The 22,581-nt window shown below is 35.8% G+C and overlaps 1 protein-coding gene across 1 annotated transcript in view; it reads right to left on the bottom strand.

Moving 5' to 3' along the window:
• Nucleotides 1-22,581, bottom strand: part of ebo (exportin ellipsoid body open) — a 100,127-nt gene that overhangs the window by 16,729 nt on the left and 60,817 nt on the right. Inside the window, exons 12-19 of the mRNA XM_081750907.1 lie at nucleotides 22,147-22,469; nucleotides 18,388-18,679; nucleotides 15,309-15,492; nucleotides 13,586-13,741; nucleotides 9,931-10,105; nucleotides 7,855-7,966; nucleotides 4,259-4,516; nucleotides 858-1,088 (exon numbers count right to left, since the gene is read on the bottom strand). Of these exons, the coding sequence (XP_081607033.1) occupies nucleotides 858-1,088; nucleotides 4,259-4,516; nucleotides 7,855-7,966; nucleotides 9,931-10,105; nucleotides 13,586-13,741; nucleotides 15,309-15,492; nucleotides 18,388-18,679; nucleotides 22,147-22,469 (1,731 nt within the window). The remainder of the gene's footprint in view (nucleotides 1-857; nucleotides 1,089-4,258; nucleotides 4,517-7,854; nucleotides 7,967-9,930; nucleotides 10,106-13,585; nucleotides 13,742-15,308; nucleotides 15,493-18,387; nucleotides 18,680-22,146; nucleotides 22,470-22,581) is intronic.

Below are 22,581 nucleotides of genomic sequence, written 5' to 3' on the forward strand. Positions count from 1 at the left end.
CTCAGGGCGATTACCAGTGTAAAGCCAAAACTGCTGGTCTGGTTTGAAAAATTCTAACACTAGACATTGAAAACCTACAATTTCCAGCAAATTTGCTTTCTTTACATTTTTTTCATATCTGCACTCATAACAAAGTTGGCCTATGGCAATGGACTCTTATTACACCCTGTATATTAAAAGTTTTACACTTGATGGAATACTTACAAATTTAAAGCCAGAAGCAATCGCAAATTTTTCGAAATAGTAGTTAACTTTAATTCAGAATTTTTGTGATTCACTAGATAAGACACATGTCTGCAAGCAACTGTGAAATATAACTTAATGAACCTAATATTTAGATTGCTATTGTGCAGTTTTTTTTTTTTCTATATATGCACAAAAAACGCAATATGGACAAAGATAATTTAAACAAGTCTAGGAAAGAGATTATTAAGTTACGCAAACAAAATAATTTTAGTTACAAAAGAAACTTAATCAATACATAGTTCAAACTATTCGTATCAGAAGTTTAATATTTTTCACACTACTTGAACTCTAGGTTATCTGCCACCATGCTCTTACTTGAAAAGCATACTGTTGCACAGAAATAAGTTCAAAATTTAATCTATCTATATTTTTGAATTCTTCTAAGATGATAATCAATTATCGCCTTCTACAATCATTTTACACACGAAAAATTCTCTTCCTTTGCTAACTAAATCTCTAATAACGATATCATCAATCGAGGTATCAAGTTTAAAAGCATTCCAATGGGACCAAGTTTCAGTACAGTTTCGTAATAGCTCTCCACCTCGTGTATAATCAGTGAAGCATTTCTTTCGCTCTTAATAGTTACCTAATATTACACTGATACTTACAGTCTCAACTTTAAAATTCCGCTGTAACATCTCTCGCTGACTGTCATCTAAGCCATCAGTGTTTCTGAGGAACTCGGGTAAGAATCCTGCATAGAAAGCGTCAAAATCTACTGAAGCCATGCTGTAGATAGTAATGGCTATCTCCTCTTGCAGTAGCGCATGAGATCTGTGAACCAACACTTGTAGAAGGACGCTCAGGAATTGGGCCAACATCGTCTCTCTGAACAGACTCTGTTAACAGAAATGGAAATATTAATCACGTAATGGTGTAAACTTTTATCTGTGTTTAAAGTTAGAACTACCTTAATCTATCGGAAGAGTTGATCATATTAATTCAATAGAAAACAAGTGCATTTTATACAAACTTAACCAGAAAATAGGAAAAACTTAACGGGTATATATTATAAGCTTTCGCATAGCTCTTCATCAGACAAAACATGTTAAGAAACAGGAATAAAATCAATGTTATAGAAATAGAATGGAATTTATGAAGCATGCTGGATTGATGGCGTTCAGTCGGAAACATACATAATAGTACACATATATAATATGTACTTTTGTATTCAAAAAGCAAGCTATGAGTAATTTCTTTCTTTTTTATGTTCCTTAACCTTTTCTAATTAAAGATATTTACATTTCAAGAGCTTTCTAGTTATTACTCATTGATTTGATAGCATGCATATTAAATAACTAAATCTGTACTTACCATAAGCAACCAGAATCTGCTTCTAGCGTGAATGTTTCGTCAAAACGTTATTGCCATTCTCAGCACAGATCCCTTCAGAAAACTAATGTTGCTACATAAGCTACATCACTGTTGAATAACCTCTTTCTTGCAAACAAAAACTTAAGCGCTTCTAATAGTAACGTTTCAACGAAATTCTCGTTGCACTTCTGTATCTCATATTCCTCTGCACTACCATATATACTATAATGCTGGTGATTAGTAATTAATGAAACATTGGTTTTTATGATCATCAAGGAATACGGTCTGATTACAAGAGACTTGAATTTATATTTGGAATCTTGAGAAAATTTAATGTGCAGTTTTATTAATGTTAAGTCAATTTGAGTGTGCGTCAAGCACTTGGGTTTTCTTTCTTAATTAAGAAACAGAACTTCAGTAATCGTTCTCCAAGGACTGAAGGTACTAGTGAGATGCAAGACTTTACAGGCACAGATTTACTTTTCCTTAACCCCAGTATCTTTACCAATAAAATGAAAAAATGAAATCTTTAAGTTCCACGGTTATGCCGGCTAGGTTAAAGGAGACGATGATGAGAAATGAATGAAACGGTGGAATGAAGAAAATGGGAGGAAACGAGAGATCCCAAGAAAACCCACGCACACGGTGTTTTTCCACCACAAAGCTCACTTGGCGCGAGCTGGGATCGAACCAAGGATCCCATGCACCGAAAATGAACGTTCTGCCACTGAGCCACCGCGGCCCCACCAATAAAATGAGAATGATAACGCACATATAACAACGGAACTTCAATGTTCATCAATTATTAATCCCCCAGTTTTATAGAATGTAAGTTCATACCACAGAATATACGTTATATATAGAGAAAAAAAGTTATAACATTAACGTTTCGTTTTCTTCGGATTGAAGGTAATGATGAGTTCTACATATTACGGGCACAGATTTTAAATTTGTGGGTTACGAGACTTTAGACTTCAATGGAATAGATTTCAAATTTGTATATCAGAAGATACCAAAGTTGCACGAGACAGTTTAAAATTTTGTCATTTTTCTTCGCCCAAGTATGTTTATCAGTGAAGAGAAAATTGAACACAGATGAATCAAGAATTACCTCAAATCTATGTTTTATTAATTATTAATCACCCGCATTACAGTACAGAGGTTAGTACAGAAATACAAGATACAGAAGCATAACGAGAATATTTCACTGAAACGTTAATACTGGTAGTGCGTAAGTTTCAGTATACATGAAAGGTTAATAAAGAGTGATGTAGCTCATGCTGCAACGTTAGTTTTCTGTAAGAATCCGTGCTGACATGCAAATAACCTTTTAAAGGAATGTTCACAACAGAAGTATACTCTGGGTATTCTAGTAAATACAAATTTAGTTAGCTTTCTAATTATTTTCCTTAAAGGAATATTGGACTTGGCTGGATGGCATATATATCAGTCTTGAAAATAGTATTCGAATGATTTAACGCTTCACAAGCAATCTATCTTCTAATATAAACAAAATAAAGACTGTTTGTGTGTTTGTCTGTCTGTCTGTGTGCGGCCTGGGGACCAGACGAGTGGACCGAGAGTTACCAAATTTTGGTCAGGGATATCTTGGCCCAGGCCCCAGATCAAAACGAAGCCCTTTCTTCAAATTTCGAACCAGGGGATCTCAGGGGGAGGGGGCGTTTACCGAAACTGGCTTGGGAACCAAATTGACCGAGTTACCAAATTTTATTCATGAATACCTTGGTCCAGGCTCCAGACCAAACGTTTTCGTCAAAATTCGAACCAGGGGGTTCTCAGGGGGAAGGGGACATTTACCGGGACATGTAAAAGTAGTAGAAAATGATCGATATTAGTGTCGAATTCACAGTTTTCGCGGTCACTGAAATTAATGGTGAAACTCCGATTGCATTAACTTCCAAATTCACGCTATTCGGCTCCAGGTCGGGGGTCACCGGGGGGGGGGGGGATACCGAGACATATAAAAGTAGTCCAAAATGACCAGTATTAGTGTCAAATCCATAGTTTTCGCGGTCGCTGAAATCAATGGTGACACTTCCATTAGCGATGACTTGCAAATTTAGTTACAATTGCATGCTGCATGCGGGCCGGGAGTCAGCGGGGGGGGGGGGGAGTACCGAGACATGTAAAAAAAAAAAAGGCAAAATGACCGATATTAGTATCTAATCCATAGTTTTCGCGGTCGCTGAGATCAATGGGGATACTCCCACAGGCGCTGACTTTCAAATACAGCCCCCGTGCGAAGTATGGGTATATTCAACTAGTCTTAAAGAAAATTAAAAATTGGCACAAATTAATTTCCTTCGAAACAAAATACAAATTTTAGATATATAATTTTACATTTTTACGTTAGATTAGTATTTAATGCAGGCTTCAATTTCTTTTCTGATCTAGTTGCCAGTTTCGAAAACCAGGCAGGTGCCGTATTATTATTACAAATCAAATTTGATTCATAGATCAACACGTTTCGGCCTTAAATTAGGTGCCAAATTCGTATTTTAACTTGCCTTGGAGACCTAACGTTCAGAACTTTCCGAGCCCAGAACTTACCTTAGCTGCTTTACAACTCAGACAAAATATGTTTTGACAACGGATTTTCGTCATACAGTGGATTTTTTCTTCTTTCTACAAGTGAAAGTCTAGGGTAAAGAACAGTTTAAAAGTTACATCTTACCTTGTGATATAATTTCCATTTTGCATTTAAATTCTCCAAACTTTCAAGATTCTGTTTAAAGATCGCGATATCAGGTTGTAACAGAGACTGACCAAACGCCTGCATAATTGACACAAACTGAGATTTATTTTCCACGACTTCGTTCCCTGGGGCTCCTAACGATCGCACGACAGATGATTTGAAAAAGTATTGCCAATTGTGCAGAAGAATGTTGAACAGCAGCTCAAACAAAGCAGATTTCACATCAGGCGAGGAACGCTGCAACAAGAAGAAACAAACAATAAGTTTCGAGAAGTAGGAGCAATTTCTTATTTGACTGCATTTGCAGGTCAACTTACAGTACGCGCTCACACTTATAAATAATGTATTTGATTAACTTTAGATATATGATAACACGATCAGGCATTTTAGCAACCATTCTATTTGAAATTCTGATTCCTGAAAATATCTTACAATTTCAAGCTTTCGGCTCTCCTCTGGAGCCTTGTTCACATTCCAGAGTCTGATGGAGTAAAAATAAGAGGAAAAGTAATTAAAGATATCTAGGAAATAAAAAGGATGAGACTCACCGCAAAAAAATCTTGTTGATAGAAACACGGAAGGTGAATGTAGTAAGAGTCTTTCAAGTTCTTAAAGGGAGTAAAAAAAATAAAAAATAAAAAAATAAAAAAAAAAAATTACAAATCAATTTACTCATTCTTTTCACGTTCCCTGGATACGTCTACTTGAAATAATTTCACCAGGCACCTCTGCTGCCACTCTTAAAGCTTTTCGTTAAGCTCATCCCAACTTCTTTCGATTTTTACGGAATAACTTAAAGACAATGAAGAACTTCAAAAATCTAGGAAGTAAGACAGATAAGGTCTGCAAAATCCTATTACATGAACTTTAGTAATTCGATTGATTGATTTGGAGTTCAGCGTTCCTTTCAGCACCGAGGCTATGTAAGACGTGGACCCACAGCTTAAAACGTGGCATTCAAATCACGTGAGCTCCCACCAGGAATCGGACCCGGGTCTTCTTCGCCAAAAGCACGTACGCTAACCAAATAACCACGAAAGAGCTCTGTAAAAATTAAAGTGCCCAACAATTATGACGTCACAAACTGTACATCCAAATTTCTGCTCTGTAAGAGGTTTGGAAACAGTTACTAGTTTATTTACAAGCATTTTGGAGAATATCTTGCTCATACCTCAATATTTGGTATTCTTCATTCTACAGCGTGTCCACAAAAACACTCCATGATTTCCATTCATTATAAAATAAAAATTTTTTGCAATATCTTTTTAAATAAGGTGTCAGAAAATGCATTAACTTAAAACATTTTTGTTTCGTCCCTACAGGTTCTAACATTCACTCCTTGTTCCGCTAGAAGGCAATAAGTTCAACATGGCGCTCACCAAACAGTAACGCAGCTAGTGTGTTTTGGAATTTCACTCAACAAAGTGTGTTGTGTCTGTGTAACGTGCCTTCAGACGCAAATTTTATGTGAAACCACCTTCGGACAAGTCAATTTTGTAGTAGTACAACGATTTTGTAGAAGAAGGGTGCATCTGTGACAAGCGAAAAGGACATTCCGGCCAACCAACTGTGCCGCAGTAAGTTGTTGATTACGTAACAGAAACCTTCAGAAATCAGTGCGCAGAGCTAACCAAGAACCACAAATCCCAAGGAGCATGGTTAGCAAGATGTTAAGTAAACGCTTGCACATTCATCCGTATAAACTGTAATTGGTGCAGAAGTTGAAACCTGAAGCTCATCCAACTTCACTAAACTTCTTTCGAATCCCCAGCAATTACTGGAAAATGATGATAACCTCATGCCCAGATCATTTTCAGTGATGAAGCAAGCTTCCACCTGCATGGATAGGTCAGGTCAACAGACACAATATGCGCATATGGGGATCGGAGAATCCCTATGCCACGCTGGAGGTGGAACCAACTTACTGAGGTAAGTGACTATCTTTTTCAACAAGATGGAGCACCACCGCACTGTGCATCGCAAAATCCGGAAGTTTCTCAATAAGCTCCTGCCAAACTGATAGATTGGTCATGCTGGACACAATGACCAAGTGTTTCTCCAGTGGCCTCCTAGGTCACCGGATCTTACTGCATGTGGTTTCTTCCTGTGGGGATATGTCAAAGACATAATGTACTTACACTACCCTCAACCATGGATATTCTGAAGGAACAAATCACAGAACCTGTAAATACAATCATACGCTTCGAAGAATGTACAATGAGCTTGATTATCGAATAGATGTTTGCTGTGTAAGACGTGGGGCTCACATCCAGTGCCTGCGATGTATATACCACATAAAACTATGTGTTGATATACCTTTAGGCAAAAAAAAAAAAATCCAAAATGTTTTCATTTTAGAACCAATTAAAATCACGGAGTGCTTTTGTGGACACGCTATATTTAAATTCTTCAATAAAATTCAAGAAATTGGGGTGAATTTAGTGAAGAGCCTTAACTAAATTTCAGAATAATAAACATCGATATCAAGAATTCACACTCAGACTGATCCTTTTGTAATAAAACATTAAATATCTGGAATCACTGTTTTGATTTGATCAGCTTTCCAAATTCTTGCAAAACCAACTCGAAATAAATATCAAACACACAGAACTAGCACCAGTGTTTATAATTTTGAAATTTGGCTGCATATAACAACAGCCGAAGCTGTTGAGATTATTTAAAGCAAATGCATCCAGGGCACATGTTAGGGGTTAATAAATAATTTAATTTTAACAGAGATGTGCCATACGCTATTCTTCTCACAAAAGAAACATTACTTTGCGAAGATTTAATGACTATTCCATCACATTTTCCCAACACTGGGAAAAAACACATCCAGATTTCGATTTCTTGTCAATCAAGCGACAACTTCTCCCAAAACTACAACAACAAAGAAGGACCAAATAAAAATTCCAAAGTAAAAGTTATTTTCCTTACTGATAGTTACATTTAAGTAACAGAAGTAACTTTTATGTTCTTGTTGAGTTGAGTTGATTTTGAGTTTAACTTCCCTTTCAGCAGAGAGGCTATATGAGACGGGAACTACTAATTAACATGGAAACCGAACTTGAGCTCCCGCCGGGAATCGAAACCGGGTCTTCCACGTCAAAGCCGCGTACGTTAACCGCTTAGCCACGAATGAACTCTTTTATGTTCTTTTCCGACGTTCGTAACCGATAAATACTGAAAAATTATACATACCGATTTCAATTCCTTTGGCAGCCAAGCGGTGATCTTTTCCAAAATTACGAGGGCGAAAGAGGACAAAATGAAAATTATTTTCCTACCTAATAGTTAATTTTCGAAACATCGCTAAAACTTTTTAAATCTCTTTATTTTAGTTTTCTTTCCTTTGTATTATGAGCATAAAATTATCGACATTAGAAAAGGTACCAGAAAGACAAACGCTACTTACGAAAGAATTTCACATCAGGGAAGGGAAAGAAATGGTAAATGGGAAGTATATAATACACTATACTTTCTAGATCTTAGAAACATCATACTCAGAGGAAAATGAACAAAAATCAGCAACATAATTATCAAAATAATATATAAAAGACTAAGAATTAACTTACTTCAGCAATGATGGGATATATATGATCCATGCAAAGTGTTATTGTACTTGGAACAAATCGCTTAAATGCCGCTCCTGGTTCCTTTATAATAAGCTGAAGAATTTTCAAAAATCTGAAAGAAAAGTGTTTGCTGTACTTTGATTTTGAAAAATATGAACAGAAAAAAAGAAGAAACGATCTAAGGGTCTGTTCACTAAAACACGTTACCCACAAACACAGATATAATTATAAATGTAACTGTTGAAACATTTTTAACTTAAAAGATAACGATGACTTTTAAAGTGCCCACTTTTAAAGTGGGTAGTTAAATGTTTGCGTGTGTACTTTGATGCAGATTCTATTGTTGGTGGAGGCAGAATTTTCAGTGTTTACCAAGCAAGAAACAAACTGGGAGCAACTTAATACTTTGAACCCGAGCGTGGTATTAGTACCAACGCATTTAAAGTGTCCATGTACCGGTGACAGTAACACTACTACGAGATGCGGAGCGAAATTCAAGCATGTTTTTGAAAGAACAATCTGCATTATCGACGTGAATTTTCTGCCATTCGATATCGAAAACTTTCTAGCTTCGTATACGTCTCTTTTTCAATACACTGTCGTATAGTCATATCAGAAGGAAATCATGGTAATTAAATGAGCTGACAGCTAAATTTAAGTAATTAATTTTGTATAAGTTATATCAAACATGTAAAACAGTGTACGGTAATCAAATGTAATAATGTATAAAGAAACAAAAGTAGTATACGAAGTGGAAACAACATGCTTTCAGTGCACTTCATAATTTCATCTCAGATGCGTTCCAAAATGTCTCAGATGCGTAGGATCCCTGGTTCGATCCCAGTCCGAGCCAAGTTAGCTTTGCAGTGGACAAAAACCGTGTGCGTGGATTTACTCGAGATTCTTCCGTTTCCTCCCACTTTCGTCATTCCATTATCATGCATCTCATCATCACTGTTTTCCTTAGGCTAGGTGCATAGGGACGTTAAAGATCCCAGAATATTACGAAAATGTAAATGTATTTCCTGGGATATCTACGGTTCTGGAAGATTATGTATTACTTGGGTGAAATGGATGATCAGTCGTGCTGCTGAAGAAATTTTAATAAGACAGATCAACACTAAAGTCTAAAACAAAAATCTCCATGAGATCGGTTGCTCCTACGTAACACAATACGTGAACAAACACTTTAACGTGGGCACCACCAGGAATGAAACCCGCATCTTCCGATCAAAATGAATCCTTTAACCACAAGGGAACTCTTTACAATTTGTTACATGCATATATACTCGCTAGTACCTTCCGAACATTTTTTCATAGAATTGTGAAAAAAATATTACAGAAAACAAAAGTAAAATCACATTTACTTCCAATGTCAGTATTACAATCTAGCACAAAATAAACCAAACATGAATACATTTTGCTGCACCTAAGACGAGTTAGTTTTCTCTCTCTCTCTCTCTTTTTTTTTTTTTTTTTTTTTTTTTTTTTTTTTTTAAGCTGGGCTTTTAAAACGATATTTTTCGTTTTTTTTGGCTTTTGTCTGGTGGTGTCTGATGACACCAGATTTCGTACTCGGGAACGGGATCAGTGCATTTAGCTTGATATGGTCCATTTACTGGCAATGTCATATGTTTTGGTGATACAATAAGAAGTATAATGAAGCATAACATTTGTCCCTTGATTTAAACAGAGGTATTTTTCAGTTAATTTTAGTGTTATTCGCACAAATGATTAACTTATGTTCTAATACTTTAAGGTTCATGAGGTTACACTGTTACACATTACTAAAAGAGACTACATAGGAGGAAAAAGCCCAGCTCCTTGTACTCAGTCATTTTTTTCTACAACTGGGAAGAACTACGCAGAATGTAGTTCATAGAGCTACGTATGTTATCTTCTATGGAACGAATGATGGATGCAGAAAGCCTTTGAAACTGAACGCAAAATATCCATTGAACGAAGGCTTAAGTAATGTCAAATGTCGTATCATGACCCACTCATCTTGATTATGTACCGAATAACAAATTCCATTTTATGCACTAGTGAAATTCGAAGTATCGAACATGTACTTACTTTTCGACTACCCTTGTGCCTGCACTACTCTCATGTAGTATTGTATGAGAGAGTTGTTCTCTGGTGAAAACATCAAGAAATGTTTGAATAGTTTGTTCAGCAAATGGAACGCCCATATGTGGCTGAAGAACATCAAATACAACCAAAAAGAACCCTAAAATTTCTTCGCATATATCTGAAAAAATAAGAAACAAACATAGCATGAAAACGTGTGTAAATATTCAAGTGATTATTAAATAAATCATCAAGACGAGAAAGGAACTTACTGCATACACATACAGGGTGTTCGAAAAGTTTTTGTGCACAGAAAGTAACACAGTAAGTTTTGAAATGCTTTGTATAAAAGACAGGGTGGATTGATTAAAATCAATCTGATTTAAATCAAGGTTTAAATTACTTTATTTTTTAAATAAAAATCGCTGATTTAATTCAAATTCCGAAATAAATTAATTTAAAGTGAAAATAAGTAAAATCTCGTTTTCAACAGGTAACGTGGGGGGGGGGATTATGCTTTATTCTCTTCGTAACATAGGCTTTTTAAATCGTTAATTATTCCACCGCGGAAATCACCATCGACATTTAAGATGAAAATTCTTTCGTGTGCGCGTCTGTTTGTTCCCAGATAATAGGGGCGTATTTTTTAAATATGTATTTCGCGCCGCATGCTAGTTCTGATTATTTAAAAGTATGATACTGTCAAATATCAGTAACTTTTGTGAAAAAAAATGTTATGTTGATACATGTTGCTGTATTTTTTCCTTAATGCTTAAGAAACATTGTTTGGTATTGTAATACTTAACAATTGGGGATTAATTCAAAATTGCACCCCAATACTTTCACTTAAATGACAAATTAACGTTTAATACTAATGTTTTTTCTTCAGTTCGCGATTTGTATTATACAAGGGGAAAGATTTGATTTAAATAAAAAAATCAATTTTAATAAAAAAGAATTCAACAAAAATGATTTTTTTTCCACCTTGATGAAAGATGTTTTAAAAAAGGACCTCTTCGGGCATACAAACATATCTGCATACACTCCCGCACGTTGGTGCAGCGACGATCTCTCTTAGGATATATAGAGATGCAATTTGGTTTGCAGGTCATGCATAGATCCATGCATTCATTGTGCACAATTACCTTTTACATATATATAGGGTGTCCTAGATAACACGTTACACGGCTTGTGGGTAGATTCGTTGGACCAAACTGATTACGTTTTCTTTATATTATATTATATTATATTATATTATATATATATATATATATATATATATATATATATATATATATACATGGTTAATTTTCTCATGTTGGTTTATTTACGGGTAGCGAAAGAACGGTGGAGTTTTGAAGTTTCTTTTATGCACCAAGTCTACATAAAAGAGGACCTACTGTTTAAAGTGGAATCTTGTTGTTATTAACTCTTATTTCTTCAGAGGAAACAGATTGCACAAGAAGCACCATAGTATGTCAGTTTTTCAAAGTATTCTCCGTGCGCGTCAAGGCACCGTTGCCATCTTGTGGCAGTCCCCTGATTCCTTTGGCGTAGAAAGAATTTGGTTGTTGTTGTAGCCACTGAAGGACATCGTTCCACAGTGCTTCATCTGTCGTGAACTTCTTCCCTCCCAGATGGTCTTTAAGTGTGCAAACAAATGATAATCACTGGGGGCTATCGGTCCCGATCCAAAAGCTATTCACAGACCGTCATGCGTGTCTACTTCTAATCAAATATCAGCTGGCGGGGAACCCACCTTGCACAGATTTTGCGGAAGTATAAGTGGTCATGAATGATTGTCTCAACACTCCCGACACTGATATTCACCTCGGCAGCAATATTCCGCACTGTTACTCGCCGGTTCTTAAGAATCATTTGTTCAACACGTGCAATATTCACTGGTGTGATTGCAGTCGGGCGAATGTGTCCATGCGCTTCATTTGTCACCAGCTCCCTTCCTTCGCGAAACTGTTCACACCATTCGTACACTCTTGTCCGTGACACCATTTGTTCACCATACTGTGCCTGCAATCTTCTGAAAACCTCAGCGGGTTTAACTTTCTCCTTCACAAGAAATTTGATTACACACCGCTGCTCGACAGCCACAGACACACTGCTTGCCACCACGTTCGCTGCAACTGCTGCACATGCGCCAAATTCGTCATGCCAGGCGCTAGTTACTCGACAAGGAATACATTACGTCACCCGCAAGTTTCATCATGATCCGGCTATTCATTAATTATTTACGTACGAAAATACCGGACAACTTTGAACGACCCTTGTAGAATGACTTCATATATCTGTAAGGTAGTGACACTATTTCAAACGCTAATTTCCATTGCTTATTTAGAACATTTTAACGCAGTACAGTGAAATCCCTGAATAACAGACACCGGTGGATATAATCACTTATCTATAAATGAGTTGAATCCATTACAGAGAAGCTGATTACTCACTGCTCATACAGTGCAGTAACTGCACTGGGAGCTTTTGACAGTAGTCATATTAATAAAAAGATAAACTTTTTTTGCTCCTTTAAACTAAAGAAAGACGTATACGAGAATTAGAACATTAGGTAATTTTACAGATGTGACTTCTCTGAAGAGCCGCCACTGCCTAACTGTGTGCAGTAGCCAGTACGTAAGAGTACATTACATTGGCTAATATCGAAATATTAAACTCAGTTTTCGAATTACTGGACGGATTTTCGAAACAAGGTGAGAGATCGTAATTATAAATATATTATTTTAGATGTTTTCATGATCCCATGAATGACATGTTTATAATTAGTTCCATTGAAATCCGCGTCGTCAAATTACTATAAAAAACGCGATTAGAAATTTATCCAAGCGCGGGTACTTTTTACACTTTTTGGCATAAATGGTAGTTCTTTGTCATATTCTTTAGTGCCATTGCTGAAATACAATAGCCGGATAAAATGGGGAGAAGGTATAGCCACGGTAAAAATTTATCAGATACATCAACTCGAGAAGGATTCGTAGCAACTTGAAGAAAGGTCGAAAAGAGAAACAAATAAATCAATCTATTGAACAAATATTGGTTTGTTACAACAGCACTTGAATCAAGTGGTTCTTGCGGCCAGGAGGGTTTAATTTTATCAATGGAGTTGGCAAACGCATATCGCTAAAATCGGGAGAAACCCGAGCTAGACCATTTCTCATTTTGGAAACTATGCCAACTGGAAAAGGAATTAGAAGAGATCTTACTTTTATAGGCGATTTATGAACTCAAATAATATTATATTTATAATAAAATACTTTGTGTGTGTTTTGTGTATGATAGAAATAATGCATCTAGCAATAATCTTTCAGTCTGTAAAATGTTTGAGATTATATATGACATGGTAAAATAAGAACAAAATGTGAAAAAATATTTCTACAAAATGTTTACATTTTCTACAGAAAGTAGAGTATGTTGGTTTATTTATCAATATATTTCTGATAAAATATTTACATGAGCATTTATAAAATAATCACTTAATCTGAAGCGATGTTTTTAACGCACTTCTATTGTCAGTTTTCGTGAGTAGTCCGTTTTCTTAAATATGTTAATAGCAAAATTAATTCTGCTCATCACGAAAATGCACTTAATGATCGTCTACCTGTATAGTATTACATATTTAATGAACACAACATACCTGGCTGATGAACATAAAACGGAAATATTGCTAAAGTTTGCTGGATAAGATCTTGTATGGCAGTATACATGAGCTTCTTTGTTTGAGTAACTTCTACGTGAATGTTTTCCACTTGGTCCCCTAAAAGTTTCAACGTAACAACTATCACAGGCTTTGCTGAAAAATTACAGAAAAACGAACATTAACACAACCCATAATTCATAGTTAAACACAGTTGTAGATATGATACATACATAAACAACCGATATGAGAAAAATAAAAACAAGAAGAAAAAAAATAAACAAGAAATTTATACATTCGATCCTAACTAAATACCTATCCTTACCTAAATCTTGACCCAGCTGTCAGTTAAAATTCAACTTCCCACCCATCCACCTATAATATTCTGAAGAAGCAAAATGACCACATTCTGAGATTATTGATTTATATTCGACAATCAACGAAAGTCGTTCTTTAAGGTAGGTACCTGAGCATGAGAAATGAATATGATGATAAAACTTATTCCTTTATTTTTCAATATAGTACTCCTTAAATTTAACACACTTGGTCACCTTTGTCTCAAAGTGGTGGAAGACCGTCGGAATCGATGAAAACATTTTGAAGGTCGAAAAACCTAGTTACAGTTTCCTTAACTGCATTTTTGTCATGAAATCATGCCTTATACAAAAACCCTTTCGATGCCGAAACAGAAAAGTTACCTGGAGCTAGATCTAAGTTATAGGGTGGACGGTTAAGCTCTGAAACTACATTCCTTGGTATCAGCCTGTGATTTGTTAGACACGTTACTGTGGAGCAGCCCACAGCAACCGACAGCTTCCTACATCGTTTCTGCTTTACATCCCTGTGTAGCAAAGACATCTCCGTGGAAGTGTAGGTGCTGTTGTCTTGTGTGGCATTAACTCTACGAGAACAACAACTTAATTCCAAGAAAGTTGCCATGATCTTTCAGCTCATAGAACTTCTTGGGGATCGGAAATCTATAGTGTATTTAATGTATGAACTCTTGTTTTCTTTCAGGATATGATGGTGGATTCACATCTCATCCTCCTTAGTGATTCGAGAAGTTACCTGGGTTTTCTCTAAGCATGCCTGAATTCTCTTGGCAGCATTACTAGCAAAATGTCTTCCGCTCAGGACTCGGCATTCACAGTACCCATCTGGAATTTACCATTGACATCATCAAAACATTTTGAACAGTTAAATTATTCAGAATATTGAGCACACTTTCTTTGAAGACGCCTCGACAGGTGGTTCTGTAGGGGGAGTAATGTTCAAACATTCCCTCTCCCCTATTTAAATTGTCCGGGTCAAATAATCATTTGGTAGTATGAAGACATGACCATAATAAAATCCACACATCCGTTCATGGGTTTCCCTAGACTATTCCCTTCCTTTGTGAGGAATTTTATCATGGACCGACGCTCTAAATCATACTGCTTTTGCTATTGATACATACAGGCCTGTAATCGCCATCCTCTCACTTCAAGCACTTAACGCCAACCGATTTGTAACTGCCTTTTTTGCATGTCAAGACATGTATTTGCCTGTGCGTTCATGCTCAGCTCTCTAGCAGTGAAGAAAGATATCGAGGCAGATAACGTATTGAACGCCCTCATAACTACTCTTTAGCGCTGAACTATTATTCTGAATAAGTTCACGTACATATGTTTGCATTTCATACAAATTTTATGCCTTAATCGCAATGAAAATCATACTTGATTACCTTGCTCCTGTAATGTCTTATCTTCTGAAAAACCTTGTATATGTTTAATTCTTCTAAATTCCGCAGTCAGAGCTTCAATGAATGAAGACAGAAGTCCTTGCCTCCGATCCCAATGCTGATCACTCATTCCATGCCACGGAAGAAGTAAGATATTAGACAGAGCACGATAAATCAATCGCTGGGCCTATAAAAGACGGTAATACAAAAACATGAATCTTCTGAAAAACATTATTGTGAATTATTACTCAAGATATGTAGTACTTAAAAAGAAACGCATGTTCACCCTACATTATTAACATTAACTTCTACATTACACATATCGTTTCCATAAACCTTCAATATGCCATTAATTAATATACCTCCGTTAGATTCGATGCCAATGAAAATGCACACCCAACTCTATCACGTTCTGTCATATTTGAATAATTTCCCCAAGAAAGATCAATACGAAAGTGATTTTCATTAACTTCTCGCTTAATTAAATAAATAAAATAATAATAATTTTATTAGGCACAAATCAGAATACACAGCCGCAGGTGCACTCAGGCAGTAGATACATGACACATGCAACCAAACTCATACAACAATGGCACAGAATATATATCTGACAACAGTTTATAATACATTTGCAATACATAATGTTTACATGTAATAAATCATAAAAATCAACATACAAGAAATGATAACGTTCTGGGATAAAATATGGCATATCGTAAATAAAAGAACTCATATTAACGAAGATGATAATCTAACTGGAAACTTGTTTCAAACTGACAAATGAACGCGTTCCGTCGGGTGTTGTAAACGGTTAGCGTTCTCGCTTTCTACTCAGAATGCTTCTGATCAAATTTTGCGAGAGGCAATCTTCTAATTTTCACTCTCCTTTCATTCTTTAGACAAATACTAATGGTTCTTTTAAATACATAAGCTTTGGCTGGCCTCTTTCCTTTCTTTCATTTCAAATATTTCCAGTACATGCACCAACAGCTATATTTGGAATTTTCTTAATGAACTGGAAAACAAATTGATGTGGGAAAGGAGTGAATTCTTGTTTGCAACCAATATTCAAATACATCTGGCTACCATATTTTGTTCGCTATTACTCTCACATTTTGTTTATTTTTGTCTACTACGGTCACTTCTGAACTTTATGCTACTAAATTTCGACTAAATTAAATGAAAAAAATAAAAATAAAAAATAATGTACGACGGTTAATTTTGAAATTTGTATATAGGAGTATATTTTTTTTTATTAAAAATACTTTGAAATAGTAATGTTGTATGTAATGGTTTATAATTGTTTGTAAAACTTTCAACAATTTCATCCCAAGCTCTATTTAAAATTCGTTTGAGTTAAGACAAGGGCTGCAAGCAGGAATCGAATAAACATAAACCTACCTTTGTACCTCATGAATTTATCTGATTACTAAATCATTTCACTCCAAGCAGAGATTTGTTCACCAACAGTCTTTACTGTGTCACTGGAAAATTATTTGCTTCACATTTGTTTAGGTGTATTTTCCTACATTTCGCATGTTAGTTTCAAATTCCTCTTCTTAAAAATGGCATTTCTTTCGTGAACTTCTATATAATAATCGTTAATTAGAACCAAAACATTCTTTTAAACTAGTAAATGAATCTAATGACAGTTAAGAAAGTGACAATTAGTAAAGTAACCAAATGTTTTGCAGAGTACTTTGGTATATACTCGTATTTTATAGGAAAGATCTTCTAAACAAATACTTCTCCAATGAAACAAACACTGTTAGTGAGCAGGATCCCAGCATGGATAGAAGTGATCCAATAATAAAAAGAAACCCTTAGGTACAAAGATAGGTTTCTGTTCCTTGTAAGTACGTACCCAATAACTTCAGTTAGTAAAGAACGGACAGAGTTCATGGCGATTCCAGTCATATTGATTTTTGTAAGATTCTCTTCACATAGACATGACAAAACGAATAATCGAAACAGTTTAAGCAGCATACACAGGAATTAAAAATTAATTAAAACAAACTGGATTTCTCTAAACTCGTATATAAACAGAATAAACAAATTTTCAACTTTTAAAATCTGCTTAAATCCAATCATAAATATGTAGAACGTTTTTAACAATAATGATAATTTTTCATTATTATTATTATTATTATTATTATTATTATTATTATTATTATTATTATTATCAGTTGTAACAAGAGTATTATAAATAAATGAAGCTTGGAATAAAATGATGGTACGTTTCACTAACAAATATGAAACATGAAAAAAATAGCACCCTTCCAATACATTTATTAAGTGAAATGTTTCTAAAACAAGCAATCACAATTAAATTCAACGGACCTGACAACAATGAACACATATTAATTCAAACAATAAACATTTTCACCAAGAAACAATCATTTATTTCTGTAACTGTATATTTCAGATTAGCAGGTAAATAAATTGAACTTTCTGTATCAATTAACCTCTTAATTCCCTTTCCTTCCGAGTTTTGGGTCAGATGAAGACTGTCGCATTTGAAATATCAGTCTTCAATTGTACACTAGAACAGTTTTTCCCCAGTTGGTAGTCCGCAGACCCCTAGAGATCCGTGTCATTATTTACATCTCATAATTTACACAAGATATAATTAATATCATTGATTTCCTGTATTTATATGTTTTATGCTTATCACATAAAAGGTTTGTAATTTAACTGTTGTTAATATTGCTACACAGGTATAAAAATTTAACGATGTGTGTACCTTACCGTACTTTGCTTTAAAAATAAAAAGGAAGAATTCGCAAATCTGAAGTAATTGGGAAACCACTGCATTAAAATAATGAGGTGAGATTTTATTTTCATTAAGTAAAGTTCCTGTTGAAAATCTCTGGGAGAAACCTTCGGATAGATAGGAGGATGATGTAAAATAGATCTCAGCAACATAGGTAACAACAATCATAACTAGCTTGGTTTGATACATTGGATCCAATGGTAAGTTATTATTTCTGCGGCGATGAACCACTAATAAGACTTTTAATTCATACAATTAGTTTCATCTAAAAAATTCTCAGAATCTCACTATAAAGTAACCTTTTCTTACCTCAGGCTGCAGAAATGTTAAACTCGGGGCCTCGTTGTAAAGATTTCTCAACACTTCCAGTTCCCACAATAAAGGGGGCCTAACAGTTCCTGTCAACGTCACGAGCATATGAGCCGCTGAATGGATAAGCTTCTCAGGTTCATCTCTTCCTATAACAATTACTGCTGACTTGACCATATCAGCAACAAGTTGTTGGCACAATTGAAGTAATGCTGGATTGTGCAAACCTTCAGCATGAAGTTGTGCTATCCAATGGCACCAGGCTTTCAGCGCTGCTAAAACTTGTGCATGTCTACAATAAAATTAAATGTATTTCAGAATCAGAAAATAAAATATCCCAGCAAAACTTTTAAATATAAATATTGGACATATCTGACCAGGGAAGGGACCGAATGGGGTACGAGAGTTGCCGAACGACATGTATCAGATATGAAAAAGGGTGTGAAACTATGTGCATACGCAAATTTATAGCGGCTGAGGACAACATGGAGAATCATGAGAGCAGAAAGAAATATGGCCGACTGTAGGGCTCAACAACACAAAGCCAAGAAATCACTTGTTCCGCGTGTGAATGATCACAGAAATGAAGGTCAAATGTTTAGGAGTAGATGCATGATAAGATCTGCTATATGTTGGGGAATATGAACACCATGGCCGCCATATTGAAAGTATCCATCTTGAATTTGGACTCAAAATGGAAAAGAGAAAGTGGGTCTTGTGGGATATCAATAAGAACTGAAAAATTACCAGGAACACATTGGTGTTAACCAGTCTGTAGTAACTATTATGAGTTGAGAAGTAACAAGCATGAAGGACGCATAGAAACTGTATGAAAGTCTCACCAGTATGACGCAAAAGGAAAAGCGAGTTAAATGACGAATAGTTGCGAGTAAGGGATAGATGGTCATTGACGACAGAAGGAAGAGAGTGAGTCCGTGTGTGCTGTTTGCAGGTAGAAAATACGCGAGAAAGCTCATTAGCTTATTTCTGCGATATCAGTGAAGTAGTCATGTTAGATAAAGTCGTTGGTAGGAAGTTTAATGTGCCCTTGATCGGTGCGCCACTGTTGAGGAAGTGTTAGAATGTGATAAGTTATATTCTAATTCATCATTTGGAGACGTTATTTCTTCTTGTGGGCCTGAGTATGAATCCCCAGGTAGTTGTGTCATTATTAGTGCGTGAGTTCGCGACAATAATCCCTGTGCAGAAGATCGGAAATGGTTTGAACGCATCAAGAAGTTATTAGTGAATAATGATACAGTGGTCGAAGAATATCAAACGTTAGAGATAGATGATAGCGTGTTAGATGAGGACGAGAGAGACAATGACCATAAGGGGAGTGATGACAGTAACCCCTCGGTAAGAAATTGATGTAACGGGTGCCTCAATGCATGCTCAAAAAGAAAGTAATTCTGACCAGAGTAGTAGTTCGTCATACACTCCATCCCCACTTAATAAGGAGCCTACAAAATATACGAAGCACCAGTTCGAAAATGCGTGTTACTACTGGATTGAGACAGAAAAAAATCCCAGGTAAAAGAAGAAAAGCGTCCTCAGTATTTTCACGCTACAAGTTTCTGCAAAAGAGTTTGAAGCCTCTTTTAGTAACATTGAACGAAACCGAAGCAAACTGTCTGTGAGAAAAACAAACGATGAGGTATTACGTTTTAAAAGAACGCGAGCTATGAATGGAATAGTTCATGATCGGACAATTAGAATGTGGAGCATATATATATATATATATATATATATATATATATATATATATATATATATATATATATATATATATATATGGATCAAATAGGCACTCTTCAATTCACAGCATCTTCGTCGGGGTTAAAAAATAAAAAATAAAAAAAACGTAACAATATTGTGTCACATAAAATTACTCATTCCATGTCCAAAATAACGAAGATGAGCAAGTTACATCAAACTACAGAAAAGTTTTGTTGCTAAAACAAAGTCTCTGATTGTAAATGAAACCTTCAATTTAAGTCAAGTTTTTAGTGTACTTTACCAAGTAGATTGAAAGTGAAATGAAATGAAATCTTTCAGTTTACCTTTCCATTATTGTGCCCTTTAGACTAAGGAAGGTAGATGATTACGACAAGTGAATGACGATGGAAGAATCGGTGGAATGATAGTGTGAGAGGAAACGGGAGTACCACGAGAAAATTGACGGGCACGATGTTCACCACCACAAACTTACGTGGCCCAGGATTATACCAGAGATCCCACACATCTCACGTAAGCACTCTACCACGGAGCCACCGTGCTCACACTAAATAGAGTTAGCCACTGGAGCGACGGTGACTTGAATCTCAATCTTCGCCAGTGTTTGCTTCTTCCTTCCTCTTTACTAAGTTCCATTCTTACTGATATAAAGCTACATATCCTATCCTATCCTATCCTAACTATAAAACTACATGAACTGACATAAATTAAAGAGGTACTTCCCGTTGACGTGGAAAGTTGAAATTTGGCATGATTGTAGCTTTCCGGGACTAACCGACAGAAAATTGCCAAAAGTGAATATTTTTAATTTTTAGGAGGTCTAAAGGAGGCATGAAGAACTTCCCCATGTTATTTAAATGTTTTTTTTTTTTCACATAATCTCATGTTTTAGCTATTTGGAATTCTTGAAATTCGGTATGCTTGTACGTTTTCGTTAGTGTTACCTATGTAAATCACCAAAAATAAAAATTTCGAACTTTAGAGTGGTTTTATGGGGAATTGAAAAATCTTTCCCCATGACACCTTTTACACCCCAAAATTATTGGGCACTTCCTGTAGGGCTACAACGATTAAATTTGACATGATTGTAGCTTTCCGAGACAGGAAAATTGCCAAAAGTGAATATTTTTAATTTTTAAGAGGTCTAAAGGGGATGAAGAAATTCCCATGTTATTTATATAGGCGTTTGCTCGAGATACAAAATCTTATCTTTTAGATAGTTGAAATGGGAAAAGAAACTTGAAATTCGGGACAATTGTGGATTTAAGAGATGCAAGGCCATAGACCGAGTAAAGGCGGAGGTGTGGGGGTAAGCCCCCAGCTGGGCAAATTCAAGAAATATGAAGGGCAAATGCACGAAATTTACTGTTGAAGCAAAGGCTGATACATAAGAGATGCGGGGCCGTAGGCCGAGCAAATGTGGGGTCTGGGGGGAGGAGCCCCCAGCTAGCCAAAGGCTAGTAATGTTACATATAAAACTATATTGAACATTCTCAATCAAATTGGTTTACTCCTTTTGAACCTATTATTGAATATGTATGGCGGGAAGGGGACGAGGAAGGGCATATACTTTTGCTAGCGACAATACAGAGCTACTAAAAATAAAACGAAATGAAATCTTTCAGTTTTATGCCCACGGTTATGCCGGCTAGGCTGAAGGAGATGATGAGAAATGAATGAATTGGTGGAATGAATAAAGTGGAAGGAAATGGAAGAATCCCGAGAAACCTGCACACGGTGTTGGTCCACCACAAAGTCCACTTAGCGCGAGCTGAAACCGAACCAGGGACTCCACGCAACAGAGGTGATCGCTCTACCACTGAGCCATTGCGACCCCAATGAAGCGTTACTACAAACAAATCTCAAAGCTAAGACACAATACCAAAATAAATAGAATGTAGGCCACTTAACGAAGCTTTAAGATATTTTCTTTCAAAAAATTGTTCAGTATACGTTATTTTAGTAATTATCACATCACTTGTAATACTCAGATAAAAACTGAAATTATTTTCTAGAACTCACACTTCAATTAAGTCTCCTTTCAGAACACTAACTGAAACATTTAAATTGTAGAGCTTTAACCTGGTCCCGTATGTCGCTAACTCAACTAGTTTCTTCATTAACAGTTGTGCAGTTTGAAAATGTTCGTGGAATGCTTCACCGAGGAAATGAGCAGATAATCTTCCAATAGCCTGTGACAACGATGAAAGATCCCTCAGAAGGCAGTGTAAGCGACGGCACTCATGTTCTGCTGTAATATTTAGTTGAGGGTGCGAATTATTTATTTCTCCCACAGCTTTCTCTAGACGAAGGTACCACTGAACAGCTTCATTCCAAGGTTCATGCTGGAATTAAAACGTACAAAATTTAGTCAAAATATATTTATTTACGTTTATATATGTCAGAATATTTTATACCATATTGCTATAATATATATATTAAAATTATAACACATTT

This window comes from Thermobia domestica, chromosome 3 (assembly GCF_964235325.1).
Source record: "Thermobia domestica chromosome 3, izTheDome1.hap1.1, whole genome shotgun sequence".
NCBI classification, from domain to species: domain Eukaryota; kingdom Metazoa; phylum Arthropoda; class Insecta; order Zygentoma; family Lepismatidae; genus Thermobia; species Thermobia domestica.